The 17,668-nt window shown below is 50.9% G+C and overlaps 1 protein-coding gene across 2 annotated transcripts in view; it reads right to left on the bottom strand.

The window, feature by feature from the left end:
* The window catches only part of ST8SIA2 (ST8 alpha-N-acetyl-neuraminide alpha-2,8-sialyltransferase 2), a 32,290-nt gene extending 17,357 nt beyond the window's left edge, over nt 1-14,933 (bottom strand). Inside the window, exons 1-2 of one of the 2 annotated variants that reach the window (XM_030955370.1) lie at nt 14,770-14,933; nt 1,174-1,236 (exon numbers count right to left, since the gene is read on the bottom strand). In XM_030955370.1, coding sequence (XP_030811230.1) covers nt 1,174-1,236; nt 14,770-14,867 — 161 coding nt within the window. In that variant the 5' untranslated portion in view covers nt 14,868-14,933. The remainder of the gene's footprint in view (nt 1-1,173; nt 1,237-14,769) is intronic. The other variant, XM_030955371.1, reaches the window with a different exon arrangement.
* Nucleotides 14,934-17,668: the final 2,735 nt, after the last annotated feature.

Here is a 17,668-nt window from a genome sequence, read left to right as displayed (position 1 = left end):
TCAAACTGCTTGAATTGAAGGAGCTTCCAAATATTTGGTTCCAGCCAGCTGCCCTCCAAAAAGAAAAGCCAAGCATCTCATCAAGAAGCTGTGTGTTTATCTGCAGACCCAAAAAAGCCTTCACACTTCAGAGCACTCTGAAAAATACACAGCCAAAGCACTTGCTATCAGCTAAAGGGAATCTCCCTCTCCACTGCAAAGGGCTTCTTCCAGCTGGGAAATGCTTTGTAAATAAATGCATTTATATAAAGCACATAAACCCCAAGGAGGGAGCAGAGTGAGAGATGGGGCAGAGGTGGTGGCCCAGGCTCATGGACAAACATCCAGCTCCTGGGAAGGTATCTCCAGCTCAGGGAAAGAGCTCCCCAGGACACGTGGTGGCTCACACTGTATAATGTGTCGAAAAGGCAAGGAAATGTGTTTATAAATGCTGGCTGCCAGTGTCCTGATGTGTGTGTGTACAGTTCCTCTCCAGAGGCTGCCAGTCTGCTGGATTTGTTTGCTTCTTGCATTTTGCTGCATCACTCATGTCTTGGAAACCTCACCTAGAAGGTGTCAAAAACCATGACTGAAGTAGGGTAAAGCAATCCTGGGAATAACTCTGGGTTTTTTGTTGTATCCATTTTCTGTGTTTTGGTCACGGGTGGTGACATCATCACAGAATGATATCACTCTTCTTCCTTGCATGCTGTCACGCAAACCTTTTCAAACATGCCACTTGGCAAGGCTGGGCTGACAGGGAATCTTTGTAAAAATGACACAGAGAGGCACTGAATGGGGCTGGGAATGACTCTGCCACAAAGGGATGTGACGGGAGTGCACTGCAACAAAACTGGAGCTCTGATCCCAAGCACAGTGATTGCTCCTCTAATAGCACTTAAAACTATGGAAAATAGCAACTCTATCAACTCTATCACTGACTTATTTTCACAATAAGTAAACTCTTTCTCATTCTCTCAATCACCACAACTTCCAGATCCCTGGTTATTTGCAAATGATTATTGCACTGAGCTGGAAGAAGGGGGGGGGGAATGATTAAGAAAATGCAAAGCAGAAGTGAAAAGGAACAGATACATTTGCTAAATAAGAACAGCACTATCCAGCGAAGAGGAGAAGCAGATTAATAGCTGCCTTACAGCAAAAACAAATGAACACAAAATCTAATTTACAAACCTATTAGATTTGCTATGTAAGCTGTTCACAGCTGATCTGATTGTACCTCTGCCTCCAGAACTCCTGCAAGACAAAGGAAATGCATTATTTATAATTCCAGCTCCTTTCTGCCAAGCATTGTTCAACAGTCAGAGATCCTGCTCTGAATGGCTCTGAGCTGAGACACTGCCACGCTGCCCGTGTCCCACCCCATCCAGAAGGGAGATGTCCTGATACCTCTGAAGGGCTTTTCATCCCTTGTCACCACTGCCTTGCTGTGACCATGAAACCACTCCGGCAAAGAACGCCCCAAGCCACCCCAATTAATAATTCCTGTGTGATCTAACCAGCCATCACAGACATCTGGTCCTGCTGCCACAGCAGAGCGCACCCTACAGCTGCATTAAATACATCTCCACTTCTCTTTACCAGCCAGGTGTTAGCAGTGCACACAGAAGCTCTCCTCCATCTCCAGGCTGCCAATGGACTTGCCCTGTCCTTTTCAGGTAGGCACTGAACGATCTGGACAGATCCCACTGCTGTCCTCACCTGGGCTTTTAGCTGAGAACATCCAATATCTCTATTTTACACAGCCCCCTTGACTTGTGGAGACCTCACACTCCCAGGGACCCAGGCCAGACCCAGAGCTCCACTCCAGCCCACTCCAATCCTGTGAGTGCCTTCAAGCCCCTTCTCCCCACCTTTGGTGTGACTTGGCTGAAGCTCCACGGCCAACTCACCACAGTCATTCACACGCTGGAGCTGAGACCTGAAGTGACAGCAGCGTCACTCCCATGGCCTGACACCACCACACAAGGACAGATGTCAGACCAGGCTGACCAAGACCTGTGAGAATGAGCAGCCAAAGTTTCCAGCACCTCCATGAAGCTACATTGAAGAACAGGTTGGACCAAGCCCCTTCAGAGAACACCATCCAGAGGAGCTGTGAATCCTCACTTAAATACACACAAGTGTTGGTCTGCATCTAGCTGGTTGCAGAGCTCCTTCTTGCTTTAGCTTGCTGTTTTCAGAGGGGTCACAAAGAACAAGCCACCCATCTTGTGATGCTCAAGGGAGCTGGGCTCCCATTCAGACACATTTTAACCACCATGTACTCATTGCTCTGTTTTATTGTTCCCGTTGCACAGATATCCTGATGAGCACACTCATAAAGAGAACCAAACTCTCTTCCAGCAGAAATATTGCTACCCAGAAATATACACCTTAATGAAAATGTATCTCAGGAGAATGTATTTCTACCAGTTCTGAAAAAAAAAAAAAATCCCAAATGCATTAGACAAAAATGAAAGAGGAAAAGCGCGTATGAGTGTGCTTAGTGCCATTGAAAAGGATTTTCAGACTTGCAGGATGCCACATAAATCCCCTCATTAGCCTGAGCACAGCACTCAGCACCACCTAACATCAAACCCTTGGAAATGCCACCATGGTTTTCCCTCTCCTCCCTCCTGCCAGAGACCATCCTTGGCCAAGTCAGAGCGATTCCTGCTCTCCCCTGTCCTTTGACAGACCCAGAAGCCTGCGAGCTGTTTCATTTTTTGGTGCATCAAGGGAACAGCAGGGCTGGCTCATTCCTGGAGCCTCGTGGCATTTAACGAGGCTCCACATTAATGGGGTTCACTGCAGGGTGTGGGAGCAGGCTGGATTAGCGTGCAAACCACGCACCTGCTCAGAGACGTCTCCTCTGAAGGAGCTTCCAAATGGGATTCACACTCCTTCACACTCGCTGTAGGACAGACAAAGCTTAGAGAAAGAAATGGGTTTTTTTCCCTGAATACATGCTGATTCACGTGTGAAAGGAAAAAAGGTAAATTAGGAAGTAGAGAAGACTGTTCCCTAGGTGTTAGTTCCTACCTCATCCGTGTTTTGTGGCTACAGCAGGAAGGATTCAGAGCATCACAACGTATTATTCAAATGCATTTATCCAGTCTGGCTTCACATGCCCCCAGTGACAGGTCTGTGTGCTTCCTCCTGGAATTAAGGTGTAGGGGCTGGAGATGCTGCATGTGAGGAAGACAAGTTGAGAGCACCTCTGCCTGTGTGCAGCAGTGGGGAAGGGGACTGGCTGCCAGCTGAGAGTGCCTCAAGGACAGTGTCAGGGGTTACTCCCTCATCCTCACACACTGTGAAAAGCAAAAATATCACAATGCAGACAGAGGCACAAAGGGTTCTGCTGTCATAAATGAACAGGGAGGGGGCAGCTCACTGGTGGAGGAGAGCAAGGCTCTGCTAACCATCTCCCATGGCACTGGGATCACTGCTCTGCCGGCCACGATGCTCTCATGGACACCTGAGATGCTGGCAGAGACACTGCTCCCTGTGCCGGGCTTGGCTTCTCTCTGCAAGACAGGGACACTGCCCAAAGCTGAGACATGACACTTGGCTGAAGGTCTGAGCTGGTTTTGTGGATCTTAAAATGCTCCAAACTGTCAGTCCTTGGTGCTTTGTGTGCCACTCTACAACTTCAGGACATTTTCCCTGCAATCTCCCTTTGTACAGTGGAAGGCAACGTGTGCTGTAGGATGTCATGGGGTGTGTGGCTCTGTCCAGCCACCCTGCCCAGCCCACTGGTGGGTCCCAGCCAGAGAAACCAGCTGCTCAAACACCAGAAACTGAGCCAAACACAGTATCCTCCAAGGTCTGCTATACTTCACTGCCAACACAGGCAAGCCAGCACCCCTGTATACCTTCACTTCCCCCTCCTGGGAAGGGGAAAACATTAGAAATGGAGGGTACTAACTAAGAAGCACATGTTAAAAAAAAAAACCAAAACCAAAAACTAAACCACAACAAAAAAACCCCAAAACCCCAGTCCATTTTATTACACCTCCCTGACCTGGAGTTTCAAATCTCTTTGCTTCAAAAGGCAAAGACCAACCTCGATTAAAATAGCACAGATAGCATTGATTTTGAAAAGCTTTCTAGTGCTACACTGTGTTTGGACTGAATTGCTTTATTAATCTAGTTGTTATCAGTTTCATTGTATAGCCAGCTCCACAAAGCACCAACCTGCTTCCTAATCCTATCATTTACAAAACATTTTTCTTTGGGCTTCTGCTGGGATGTTTTCCAGTGATAAGTTGCATCTATATGTGCTAATGCCATCTTACTGACTTATGCCATCTTTTCTCATTTTCTCTGAGATTTTCAAGCTGCATTGCCACTATCTAGGATATTATATAGGTCAAAACGTTCTGTGCTCAGATCTAAAGTGACACTGATTCATATATCAGAGGATGTAAAGGAAAAATTGTCATATGGTTCAGGTCCTAATTTTCCTGGATGAATAATTTGTGACAAAATCAGGGATGCAAAGACTCCTCTATTTACCCTCAGTGAATGGGCCTGTTTAGGGGTTTTATTTCCATTTCCATCGTTTCCTGCTTCTTAAATGCTTCTCTTAATTGTTGCTAGGTAAGTTTGGTCTCGCTTGGAGCCACTTGGACACGTGAAATCAAAGCTGCTTTGACTGAACAAGTAGGTCACAGAGCCTCGTTGGGAGAGCAGATCTCCACGAGCAGGCTCCACATGTCCACGTTCCCAGGCTCACTAACTAGAAAACGTGTTTTCCGTGGCTGTTTTACAATGCCCACCCCCAAGTCCTGCTCCCCCCCAGCATTTGGGGCAGGCCATACACATGGGAAGAGGGCATGAGAAACAGGAACTGGAAATTTCAGCCACACCCAACCACCCATTTCATAGCTCACAGAATGATCTGGGTTTGGAAAGGACCTTAAAGATCATCTCATTCCAACCCTCCTGCATTTAACCACATTTGTGAAGCTCATTCCTGGTGGAACAAAACCTCTGCCTCTTCCTTGGGCAACCCAAGTCCTCCTCTTCTCCCTCCTCCACATAAAAGTTAGATAATAGTCCCTTGGGGGATTATTAAGCTGAATTTATCCACCTGAATTCCCCAGGAAGAGAGTTCAGAGTGCCACAATTTTTACCTGAGGGGTTCAAAAGACTAACACCTACTAATGAGCTTTTCACAACCTGCTTTTATGTTACGTGCGTTTTATGATCCTTGTTTTACAGCTGGGACACTGGGGGTGAAGTGGCTTTGCCCTTAACACCAAAAAATGAGTTCCACAAGCCAGGAGCAGGCACTGTGAGCTTCCAGCAGACCTGTCCTCTTGAAAATGCTGCTCTTTACCTGCTGGGTGTGGCTCTTGCTGGGTGAGAGGGCCCAGGGGACCACAGGAATTATCTGCAAAGGTTTCACTGGCCCAAAAAGCAGAGGCAGTCTCCTGAGATGGCTGCAGACTGTGCCCATTAAGGCAGTCTGTATCTATTTTGTATTTTGTACACTTTCCTGGCACTGTTCCCCTCCAGGAATGCTGCTCTTCCAGGCTCCAGCATCATCTCCCCTTCCTGCATCCCATCCCATTGAATACTGGGGGGAGCTGGCACATCAGACCCTTGCAGGCCATGCCTGTGCCATGTCACCAGTCGTTTTGGAGGCTCTTCCACCCTGGGATGTGGAAGGAAGGAGACTGTGATGAAGAGAAGTGGTGGTTGCTGGGTGGTAGCTGTGGTACCCACACTCCCCAGCCAAGCAAGGGATTAATTGGGAAGACATTTCCAAAGCAGCTGTCTGCTAGGACAGAAGATCCTGCAATAACTCTTGATGAGATATTTGAAATCACACTTCCATGTGTTTAAAAAATCTCACTTGATTATATTGTCAGAGCTTGGCAGCCCAAGTGTCAAAAATTTCCTAAATATCAGGTGCTACTTTTAGTGTTCCAAGCTTAATTCTAGCAAGTCATACAATCCCATTTGGGAAAGTGTGCCTGTATTATGGCTTTCAGAAACATCACCTGGGCCAGCTGGGGTCCCTGTGCAGGGCTGGTACCTGAGGAGCAGCCAGGCTGGCAGAACAGCATCTTCCAGCAAGCACCAGTGAGGCACCAGGCAATGGCCCCACTGCTGCTCATGGCACTTGTCATGAGGAATAATGTCTCTGCCCCCCTGACATTAGCTTTGAGCTCTCTCCTTGGTTATTCCAGGGCTTCAACACCCTTCTTATCCCATCTCCCCTGCCAGTATGGGCTCCTAGATGGTTCTGTTTGGATTTTTCTTTAGAGAAAGGAAGAAAAATAATCACTGTCAGGGTAAGATGAAATCAAATGAATCTGAGACAAATGGGAGAAGTCAATGAAGGAACAGTCCTATACCTGATGGAGATGGACATAACCCATAAATGGGAAATGCAGATCTGTCAGTGCCATGCAAAGCAGCCTTGTTAACTTGGTCACCTCTCCCCACACCCCAATCCCACCTCCACAACATCACCCACCCTGCAGGCTCCTTCCCAGGGACCACAAGAGGATGGGAAGGTTGGTGGTGCTCAGCATCCCTGCCTGGCAGGTGTGCCAGTGGCTCCACATCAGCTCTGCACTAAATGTGAGCAGGGTTTGACCCTGGCAGCCCTGTCCGGCTGAGAGCCACGGCGTGTAACCACTGCAGGTGCCTGCTGAGGACACATGAGTCTGCAAACCAGACATCCATTGCTTGATAAGGAACATGCCAATGAGTCTGAAACACTTCTGAGACAAAAGCAGTGACAATTCAGCAGGAATGGTGCAGCTCTGACAGCAAATGGACACGAGGCAATGGGAGATGGCCGTGGCAGCCTCTCACCAGGACACTGCTGGGGATCACTGGGGTAACCAAACCCCTGTCCCTGCCTTCAGCTCTGGGCCCAACCCAGTATGAGCTTCTCCTGAGCCACAAAAGGATCTCTGGCACCTGTGGAGCGTCAGCTCTCACATCCACATGCATTTGCCACAACATCAGCACGGCCTGACTCAATCACCTCAAGATGCTCTTGTTCAATCTCTGCTCTAAAGGCAGACACTTCCCCCCTCCCCATCCTGAGTACTGCCAGGACCTTATTCCCTCCCTCATCTTTAAAACATTATTCCTTGCATCAGGTCTTTTTCTCTGGCTGTGTTAATGAAACAGCCAGCAAAGAAACAGTCATTGAAACAGGCAAAAAACATCCAGAGGGGCTTAGGACTGGGCAGGGTGTTTGTGTATTTCATATGTGCTTGTGTAATTCAGTTTCTTTCTCTGTTTTTTTCCTTCTGGAAGGGAGAAGGTAAAAAAAAGTTCAGACAAGATCTAGAAAATAGCTGAGACAAAAGCCCCACTGCTTACAAAACATGTCTACACCACACATTTGTCCTGAGATAATTCTTTCTGCTAACAGAGCAGAGCTCTCAGGGAGCACAAACAGCAGAGCATCAGGCTTGCAGCAGAACCTGTCACCCTGAGCATCCGTGCCCCATAAACCAGAAATCCCAGGGGCTCCTGCAGCATCTTGGGCACCACATACCTTGGGAGATGGTACAACATGAAATATTCTCATGTGGGGCTGTGGGCCCTTGGGCTCATTCCCCTACACCCTCTCATCCCTTCTCCCAGTGCTCTGTGCAGCACTCTGGAATACTGGAGGTCTCATGTGGTTTCTTCTTCCCCTGTTGATGCAGATGCTGGGGACCTCTCCTGAGCAGAGACACCCTGCTGGGGCAGCTCTTCTGTATGAGCATCCCCAAAATAACATAAATAACATCTGGTGCCTCCACAAAGAGGGCTGGGAGTGCTTGGGTGAGAGCTGCACCCCACAACCAGCAACTGAGCCATGCCAGGACCTCCACAGTGATGTAGATCCCAGATCACAATGACAAACTGCCAAATACTGGGAAGTCCATGGTGGTTTCAGAGCTGGGCCTCCTCTCACCACTCCTGCTCACAAAGCTATCATGGAAACTCAGGCAGCAGTAGGAAGTTTAATTACCCACTGAGCAGCTGCTGGTTGCCAGTTCAGTGTGCTTCTGGGTGTCTGAAAAGGTGCTGGGGATGGCCCATGATGCTGCTTAACCTTTGCAGGGGAAACATGGCCACTGTTGTAGCTGCTGGCCAAGAGCTGAGTGATATCCCTGAAGGTGCTGGCAAAGCCTGGCTGTAAGAAACACCCTTGGATTCAGAGCTGCCAGGCACATGGGAGCCCACTGGGATGCTGGTGGACTGAGGATGCCTGGAGAGAGCATCCAAAGCTGTGACAAAATGTGCTTTTCAAAGCAGCCCTGCCCATGGAGAGCACTGCATGGGAAGGACAGCATGCTCAGCATGAACACAGTGAGCCTGGGCTGGGGTTTGTGCTTGTTTGGGATATTCCCAGTGGATTTCTGCATGCAATAGCAAGGACCTGATCTGCAATGGCAAGAAGTATTGAGACCTAAGTTTGGAAAGAGCTCTCACCCCACGTGGCTGTCACTGCTCTGGCAGGTTTCAGCAGTGCTGTGCCCATTTCCTTGGATCAGCCCTTGCACTTCCCAATCAGAGCCAATTCTGCTGCTGTTGATGAAGATGCATCTCCCAAGGCCACCACCAGCATCAAGGCTGCTGCCAGCCAACACAAGGATTTACAGTGGAAATGTGAAGAAAAAGAAGCTGTAAAGATCCTCTCCTTTTTCCCTCTTTCTTTTTTCTTTCTTTTTCTATTGCATTGCAAGGGACTGAGAAGCTGACACCTGTCTGCTCTGCAGTGGTGTTTGTTGAAGGACACCTGAAACTCTGCACCTCCAGTGAATTTACTTTGCCAGGGAACTTGCTTGTTTCCTGAGGCCACTGGGGATGGAAGCCAGAGAAACAGCAAAATAATTATTGTCTAATCTTGTACTTTGGGCTTATTTCTTACTGCCGAGGATGACCCAGGCCCATGGGAAACAAATGTGGGAGGCAATTACAAGAAGTCCAATTTTAGTTTGGTTTTGGAACAACTGGTTTTTACAGGATCTGTGCCTGATGTATTTAAGTGTTGCTATTCTCAAGGATGAAAAAGCAAAATACCTGTAGAATCACAGAATCATACAGATCAAAAATATCCTTAAAGATCACTGAGTCCAACAGTCATCCCAAGACCACAAAGTCCAGCATGAAACCATGTCCTAACAGCCACACCTACACATCTTTTAAATTCCTCCAGGGATCATGACTCCACCACTTCCCTGGGCAGCCTGTACCAATTACCTGTCAGAGACCTCTCAGTGAAGAACTTTTTCCTGCTATCCAATCTAAAACTCCTCTGGTGCTAGTTAAGGCCATTTCCTCATCTTATCATTAGGACAGCCAGAAAGCCCAAGGAAAGATAAAGGCACTCCTGTTAAATGCTTTTCCCGGAAGATCAAAAGCCCATCTGCCATGTGAGAGAAAGGCAACCCCTTGAGCTCATCCCTGCTGGGGGAAGGCTGGGAGGGGTGGAGATGCCTGGGAAAGGCTGGGAGGGGTGGTGGCAGCAGCAGGATCTGCTGTGTCACGGCTGGCCCTGGTCCCAGAGGAGGCTGAATCTCTGAAGTCACCGTGAGATGCTCAACAAACCTTCCCTAAATGAGCCAGCACTCCCAGCTCCGTGTTCTCTGTGGGACAGAAAGGGTTCCTCTGCACTCCCAACTGCAATTCTGCACTTGCAGGGTTAGAGGTGGGACACAAAAAGCCCACCTGGGCAAAAAGGAAACCTGAAGCCCTACTGGGAACTGCTTTATTGTCTCCATTGCCCTGGTTGCATGAACTGGCCTGGCTACAGCAATCGTGCATGCAAGAGAGGCTGGCTGGGGATGTGCATCCTCCTAGCACAGCTCTCCTCACCAACAAGGTCAGAAATTTCCTCCTTGGGGGTCTTGTAAGCTGCTGATAACCAATGCTGGGCTAAGGAGTAACTTTTCAACAGACTGGAAATCCCTTAGCCCTTTTGGCTTTTCCCTTTAGTTTCACTTGGGGGTCTGTGAGCGCTTTCCATCCTGCTGATCCCAGCCCTCCACTATTCCACCATTCCCTCAGAGCTCAGCTTAATGCGGACATTCATTTCCCAAACCTGCTCCAGGCAGGAGCACAGGACATGTTTTTGTGGCAGGAGGTGAGGGAGAGTTTCGTGGGGAGGAGAGGGAGCTCTGCAGCCAGCCTGGAATCGTCTGCTTGTACTTCAGGTTATTGTCAGAAGAGCTGCAATCAGAGCCTACCCTGAGTATTTTCTTACTCAAATCAGTGCTCCAACATTGCTTTTATTTTCCAGCCTGATGTGTCACGGAGCTTTTATTAGAGCCCTGCCATACCCAAGGAGCACAAAGGTCTCCTCTGGCTCCATACACATGAACACTTCCAGGATGTCTATGGGCTCCTCTCCCGCTGAGAGCCACTCCTCCTCCAGCCCAACCTGCATAATTGCTGCCCACTGTGTGAGGGCACAAAAGCACTTGTTGGTAGAATGCAGCATTTCCTCCAGCAAAACTTTCTGCTGGAGAGCAAGTCTTAGACTAACTCTGGGCTGGGTGCAGTGAATCCCAGCCTGGAAGATGTAAGCAGGACATTTATACCCCCTGGACCAACCCTGACAAGAAATGTTACGACTGCAGCCCGCTCACAGCAAGTGCAGCAGCCTCCATAAAGGACACAAAATGTCTCTTCCTGAGCCTTTGAAAGGCAGGTGTTAGAAAAGGGCACATGAGGAAAAAGTGGCAATTTACTGACAAGCTCCCAGGCAGGCAGGCCAGCAATATCAGAGACTCCCATCCGTCACTTGGAGCGAGCAGAACATAATTCCTCCTGTAATCAGGATGGAAAGGCGTGGGGTCTGGGCTAGCAGGGAAAAGGTTGGCTCATATTAAGACCAAGTGTCAAGTGCTCCCTAAGATGGCTCAGACGCTAATTCGAGAAGTCACCTGGTGGCAGCGGGTCACCAGCTCCCTCTACAGACAATCAGGACACAGCCGGACCCCTGCAGAACTGCAACAGCAGGCGCACACTAACAAAGAGAGTTCCCTTGAACCCGAGCAGAATTCTCCTCCTCACCAGCGACAACAGTGACCCCAGTGGATGCCAAATCCTTTGTTTTGCTCTGCGAGGACAGGTGTGTGGCGCTGCCCCATCCCGGCGCGGATGGAGGGATGGCTGCGATGCCATCAGCGCTCCCCAAGGCAGACGGAGCGCGTCTTTTGTTTCCTGCCAGCCAAACAAAGAGCGGGAGCGCTGCATGGAAACGCAGGCGCCACCGGGCTGCAGGAAAAGTTCAGCAGCCCGGAACCAGCTGCCTGTTCGGAAACAAAGTGCCAAGACCACTCAGCACAGCAATACCTCACGGAGCAGCACAGACCGGCCAGCGTGTCCCTGCCCGCCAGCATCCCGCCAGCATCCCATCAGCATCCCACCAGCATCCCACAGCCCTGCCACACAAGCCACACAGCCGTAGGTGACACGTCCAGACAGTGACAAGGATGTAGCAGGGGGAAAACCCGCGCACAGGGGTGGCTGCAGGGTGGGAGGAACGGGCTGAGCAAGAGCGACACAGCATCAGGAGCGAGAAACTGCTGAATTCTCATCCTTGCCTCAACACCTCTTTGTTTCAGCATCGCCTGGCTGTGGGAGGTGGTCTAAGGATGTCTAGGGGAGTGAGATGGGACTGCTTAAGGCACAAACATCTTTCTCAGAAGCCTGTGACAGGCAGAGCAGCTCCAGCTGCCCTCGGCTCCTATCTCCCTTCACCTGCGAGGTGGGGAACTTATTGTCCAGAGAAACAGCATGGCTTTGGGTTTTTGTCCTTTTGCCAGTAGTGTTATATTCTCTCTTACTTTTAACCTAATGAACGTTTTGTGCTTTCTTTCTGAAATTTCTCAGTGTTTGCAGGTGAGAGAAATCTGTTCCCCCCCCACTCCTACCCGTGCGAGGAACGTTCTTCCAAAGACAATCCAAATCACAGGCAGGGGGCAGGGTACGTGTAAAAGTGGGCAAGCTGTTCGCTCCTCACAATAATTAGAGAGCGTTTCCATGCCAAGGAAAAAGAAGAAAAGAGTTGCACCTGCCTGTGTCTCCCAGCCACCCCCAGCGCCACCAGCCTGCCAGGGGACAGCTGGGCAGCTCCTTCCTGCCCTGCTGCACTGACCACAGCGAGGGTGTGAAGGAGGATGCTGAGCCACACAGTCCAACAGCCAAACATTCCTGATGTGGGAGAAGGCTGCACGAATGTACAGCACCTCCCAAACCTCTCACAGAGAGGAGCTGTTCCCTCCTGGACACACAGAGAGCTCCTGGAAAACTTTGGAAGGGTCTCTTCTCTACACTGCTGTGCACTTTTGCTGTCACACAGTTCCCTTTACCTACAGGAGTTGTTAACAAAAACACTATTATGTGGCTCCCACAGTTGAAAACCCGCTATCATCCCCTGACCTGCTGCAGACCGGGCACTCTGCTTTTCCATATCACCACAGCAATACATTTCAGCCAGGTCAGAGCACTGTGCTCACCTTCCTGGCACCATGGCAGCACACAGGGATGGAGTGCCCATTGTGCCAGGCTTCTGTGCCAGGTGAGCAGTGTTTGGGATGCAGGAGCTCATCAAACCCGAAACTCTCTAGAGATCCAATGGGGAAAAGTGGGTGGGAGAGGAGAAAGCAAGAGAAAGGTTCAGCTTGCCTGAGTTAATGATTAAATAATATACAATTAACGCAGCAGGGTCCCACCTTTGCTCTGTTTATTCCCCTATGGGAAGCACAGCTGATGTGGGCACTGATCGGTGAAAGGTTTGGCGATGATGTGCATCAGAGGGCTTGGGACCCAGGACACTCCTTCACCCCCTGGGTGCAGGGTGCTCCTCTCCTCAGCCAGTTCCCTGCTGCCCTGCCATTTCTGAGGCTGAGTGGAACGAGCTGCCCGCTATTCCTACAGAACTCATCTGACCCTGCTGCCGTCCCTGCCGCCGCACAGCTTGGCAGAACTTCCTTGGAGGAACTACAGCAACAAACTCAGATGCCAGGGCTTGGAGATAAGCAGCCAGCAAACAGCCAATTTCCATACCATGTATAGAAAAGAGGGGAGAAAAAATACACAATACTGGGAATCCCTAATGAACCGGGTTGAAAAACAGGACAAGTAAGTAACAAAACAGAATAGATTTTCAATAAGGGCACAGCAAGTTCTAGTGGGTAGATCTAGCAGATAGGGGAGGAGAGAGAAGAAAGAACAGGAGCCGGAAAAGGAGATGGGAAGAAAGCAAGGGGATCAGAGCAGCCTGTCCAATGGGGAGGATGCATCAGAAGATTTTAATTTCCTTTATTATTATATAGATAGTGCCAGCTCATTGCAGAGCAACAATTCATCTACCCTGGTAACCCACAGTCTGGTGCTGGATGTTTCTGGACAAGGCTGCTGACCTTTAAGCACTTCTTGCCTGTGGCACTCAGCATAACATAACAATGAAACAATAAACAAACATCACTGCATTTCATTTATCATCTCATAAAGGTGCTTGTTTCAGTGTAAAAGCTGACAAAGCCAGCTGGTCCCAAACAGAAAGACCTTTGTGCCATTTGGGCGCCCTGGGTGCACACCTCATTACTAAAATTATTTGGTTTTCCACATTGCTGTAGCAAGTTCCTCAAGTTTATGCAAACCCTGCTCTTTGCATTTGTTCCTCTCATACCCTAAATTTCCAAGCAGACCTCAGAGATAGGGTTTATGGGGAGGGTGTTGCTCCTCAGACTGAGGGGCTGCTTTAGCCCCTGCCATACATGGCACCTGCAGGTAAACACCAACCATGACAGAGATGAGTAAGGGGTGATCGCGAAGCCCCTAATGCATCCCACAGGGACACACCAGTGGGTTAAGCTCTCTGCTCCATCACCCCCACCCAACTGATCCCTGCTCAGTCCCTCCTATCCCACAGACTGGTCCCTTATCCACCTGCAGACTGCTCTGTTATCCACCACTCCCATCAGCTGGTGCCCTCTCCACCACACCCATCTGGACCAGCAGTGGCACCAAAGCCCCCTGGGCTGCAATTTGCCCCAGCATCCCTGTCCAGCAGACCACTCACACCAATATCCCACTTAGGGACCTGCTCCATCCGTCCATCAGCACCTGAGCACTGCCCGTGCCACAATCCCTCTCTCCAGACTAGGATCTGCTCCAAAATTTCTAATCAGACTGGTACCCTCTCCACCATCCTTACCCAGACCTGTACCTGATGGAGCATCCCTGCACTGGTACCTCAGCCTCTCTAAAAGGACCTCCGCATCTCTAATGGGAGCGGTACCTGCTCCAGCATCTCTGCCCGGACCGGTACCTCAGCGTCTGTAAAGGGAGTGGTATCTGGTCCAGCATCCCCACCCGGACCGGCACCCCAGTGTCTGGAACGGGGCGGTACCTGCTCCGGCATCCCTATCCGGACAGGTATCTCAGCATCCCTAAAGGGACCGGTACCTGCTCCGGCATCCCTACTCGGACCGGTACCACCGCGTCTCTAGCGGGAGAGGTACCTGCTCCCGCGGCGGTGCCCGGCCCGGCGTGGCTGCCCCCGGCCCCGTGCCCCATCCTGCCCCGTCCTGCCCGGCGGGCCGGTCCCGCCCGGGGCTGCCCCCGGCCCCGCGGTGCCGCGCGGGAGCGCAGCGCGCTCCCTTCCCACTTGGGCACGGCAAACCCCGGAGAGCCGGAGACAAAGAAACTGTCCGGGCGCCCGCCCCCTCCTCCGCCGCCGCCACCGCCTCCTCGCCGGTGCCCAGCACCGCTCCGCGCCCCTTCCCCGCGCGGGGACGGGGGATTTACCCGCTCTCCTCCTCGATCTCCGAGATATCGGCGAAGATGAGGAAACCGACGAGCAGCGTGAGCAGCGCCAGCGTCCAGCCCCGGCACGGCAGCGGCATGGCTCCGGGGCTGGGCCGGGCTGGGCCGCTCCGCGGGGTGCGGAGCCCGGCGCCGCGTCCCGGCTCGGCGCCGCCGCCGCCGCCGCCGCCCGGCGGGGCCGCTCCGCCCTCGGCGCCCCCGGCCCGCCCCGCCGGCGCGGGGAGGCTGCGGAGGGGCGGGGAGGGGCGCTCGGGGCGGGCTCGGCCCGCCGCCCCCCGCCGCTAAAGTTTGCGGCGCGGCCCCGCGGCCCGCGCGTCCCGCACCGCGGCCCGGGCTGAGCCGGCAGCCGCCGCCTCCGCCGCGCCCTGCGAGCCCCCCGCAGCCCCGGCCAGTCAGCCCCTCCAGCCCCTGTCAGCCCCTCCAGCCCCTGCCAGCGGGCTGCGCTCCTCGCCGCTCCGCCGTCTCCTCCCCTGCGCCCACCGCGCGGTGCGGCGGGGTCGGTCCTGGCCGGGGAGGGGGTGGGCACCGCGCAGGCGGGGCGGCTTCTCCCCCGAAAGGACAGAAAACTGTAATAAAATCAGACAACGGGAACTCGCGCGCGGTGCCTTCTCCTCCTTAAAAAGGGGAAAAAAAAAAAAAAAAAAAAAAGCTGAATAACTTATCACACTCGGTTCTATTACATTCAATTGCTGTTTTAGCGACAATGATTTCTTGCACTCCTATAAATACTGACCGTGATAACCGCGCTAGTCCTGCCATGACTCTAGATCCCGCTGGAGTTTGTGCGGGCAGAATTTATTTAAGAACAAAACTGCAAGGTAGGTGTTCTGCTTCTGAGATGCTTGGCTGCATCTCAACCACCTTGCAACCCCTGCAAACATCCTCCTGCAGGCTACAGGCGCCCTTGGGTTTTGTTACGGAGAGAAAAAACTGCAGTTTCTACACAGAAAGTGTGTGAAAGCTGGGAAAAACAGAAGTACTGACTGGACCAAAGAACTGCCAAAAAACCACCAAGAAGTGCTTTCCCTATATCCCTGTTATTTATTAGTCCAGTGGCAGACATGGAGAAGCGAGGCTTAGGCAATGCCAGCCTGGCACAGCCTCACCAAATCCAAGCACAACTCTTTCAGACCAGAAAGTTGCTGAAAATCAGAATATCTGGTGATATATGCACTGCCGAGCTGGAGAGGCACGCGATAGATTTATAATGCAGCAGAGAGAAGCAGCACAGATGTGTTGAGAGCGAGAGATACTAATTGCTTACATATTTAAAACAGCATCTTTAGTCTGAATGGGAGGCACCATTAAGCAAAACAGAGCTATTAACTGGGGCCACTTGGAAAGCTGCCATTTTCCCTTCTGTGCACGGCTTTTTGCATCAATTCAGAAGTACAGTGCGATACACTGTCAGTGTTGTGTGGTTCCTGCCGAGGTGCCTTGCACCAGGATGAAGCTGTCCATATGTACAGGGATGCTAACACCAGTATAGTGTATGGGGAGGCACACTCAGCACAAGACTTCTCTCTTTTATCTGGATTAAATGGTGGAATGAGCGTGTTATGGCCCACGTGCTTTCCTGGGGATTCTGAAACTCTTGTAGAAAGAGGAGACAAACAAATCACCATTACATTTATAGGTGAAAAATACGACACAGGTGAGTGTGGTACAATTATATTGTAGTGTATATATGGCAAATTTACACTCCAGTATACAGCTTTCATAATAGAGCGTATTCAGGACCCTGGGGAGAAAGTGATTTTAGGTGGCATAAGTAGCCCCATAATTTACCTTCTGCGTAAATCTGAGAAAAGCCTAATTTTCCTCCTGTTTTATTCATCTTGGACTCCTTTTGCCCACCCTGCTGTGGAGTTCCACAGCAGTGTGACTGGCCTGAGGATGAGGAAGCAAGCTCTGAGGTGACCTTGCTGGTGCAGGGATGACATTGGGGTTTCCCGAGATGCAGCGGGGCAGAGCACCAGTCCCCTGTGATTTGGGAGCACCACACCGCAGCTGCCTTCTCCTCCTGCACATCCTCGAGAATGCAGATGGAGATATCTGCTCCTGCATCTTTTTCAGCTCCATCCCAGGTGGTGTTCCAGCCTCTTTTGTCTGATCTTTGTGTTTCAGTTGCCAATCACAGTGTCAATGTGCAAGAGCAGAAATCTCGATGGAGGCTGAGGAATAAGAGGGGGGATCATTCAGTGCACGGTGGGAGTTGGTTTGCCTGGACAAGGACTCTCAGGGGCAAGGGCATCCTCTCTGCTGAGATGCTGCTTCTGCTGAGGAGTAGCTTTTCTTAAAAGACACGCTGGGATTTGGCTCTGCTCCTGTGTAAGTCAATGGAAATGCTGCTATTAAATGAAATTGAAAAAAAATCCTCCTTGCAGGGTGAGCTGAGAGTTAAGCTTGATGCCCTTCACTGGAGAGCTCCATTGCTAGGGGCTCACACAAAGAGCTCTGTGAATCCTCTGCTTGGTGTCATCTGTTGCTTTCTTCCTCTGAAACATGTAGGTCAAAAAAAAAGGTCATTCTTTGTCTGATTGGGCTTCAGACACAGGGACCAGGACCTTGAAGTGCAGCTGGTTTGAGGTGAGGAGGCAGCAAGCTGGATAGAAAATGCAGGAGCAGTGCAGCTTGCTGAATTATTTTGTAATCAATTAACAAAGCTGTGTAACACCACCAAGTGTGACTCTGCGATGAAAACCTCGAGATCTCGATGCACTGCTGAGGGCTAAATTCTGCACGGTCAGGAGTCTTACTGCAGTGATAAGAGGAAATTAATATAATAATACTGACTACAGAGAGGACAGTTTACTCTGTGTTCACTCCAAGTCCATCCTTTACAGCATCCTGGCCAGATTTGAGGGAGGAGCAGATAATC

Source organism: Camarhynchus parvulus, chromosome 10, assembly GCF_901933205.1.
Source record: "Camarhynchus parvulus chromosome 10, STF_HiC, whole genome shotgun sequence".
NCBI lineage: Eukaryota > Metazoa > Chordata > Aves > Passeriformes > Thraupidae > Camarhynchus > Camarhynchus parvulus.
The sequence above is the reverse complement of the archived record's forward strand: the minus strand, read 5'-3'. Positions and strand labels throughout refer to the sequence as shown.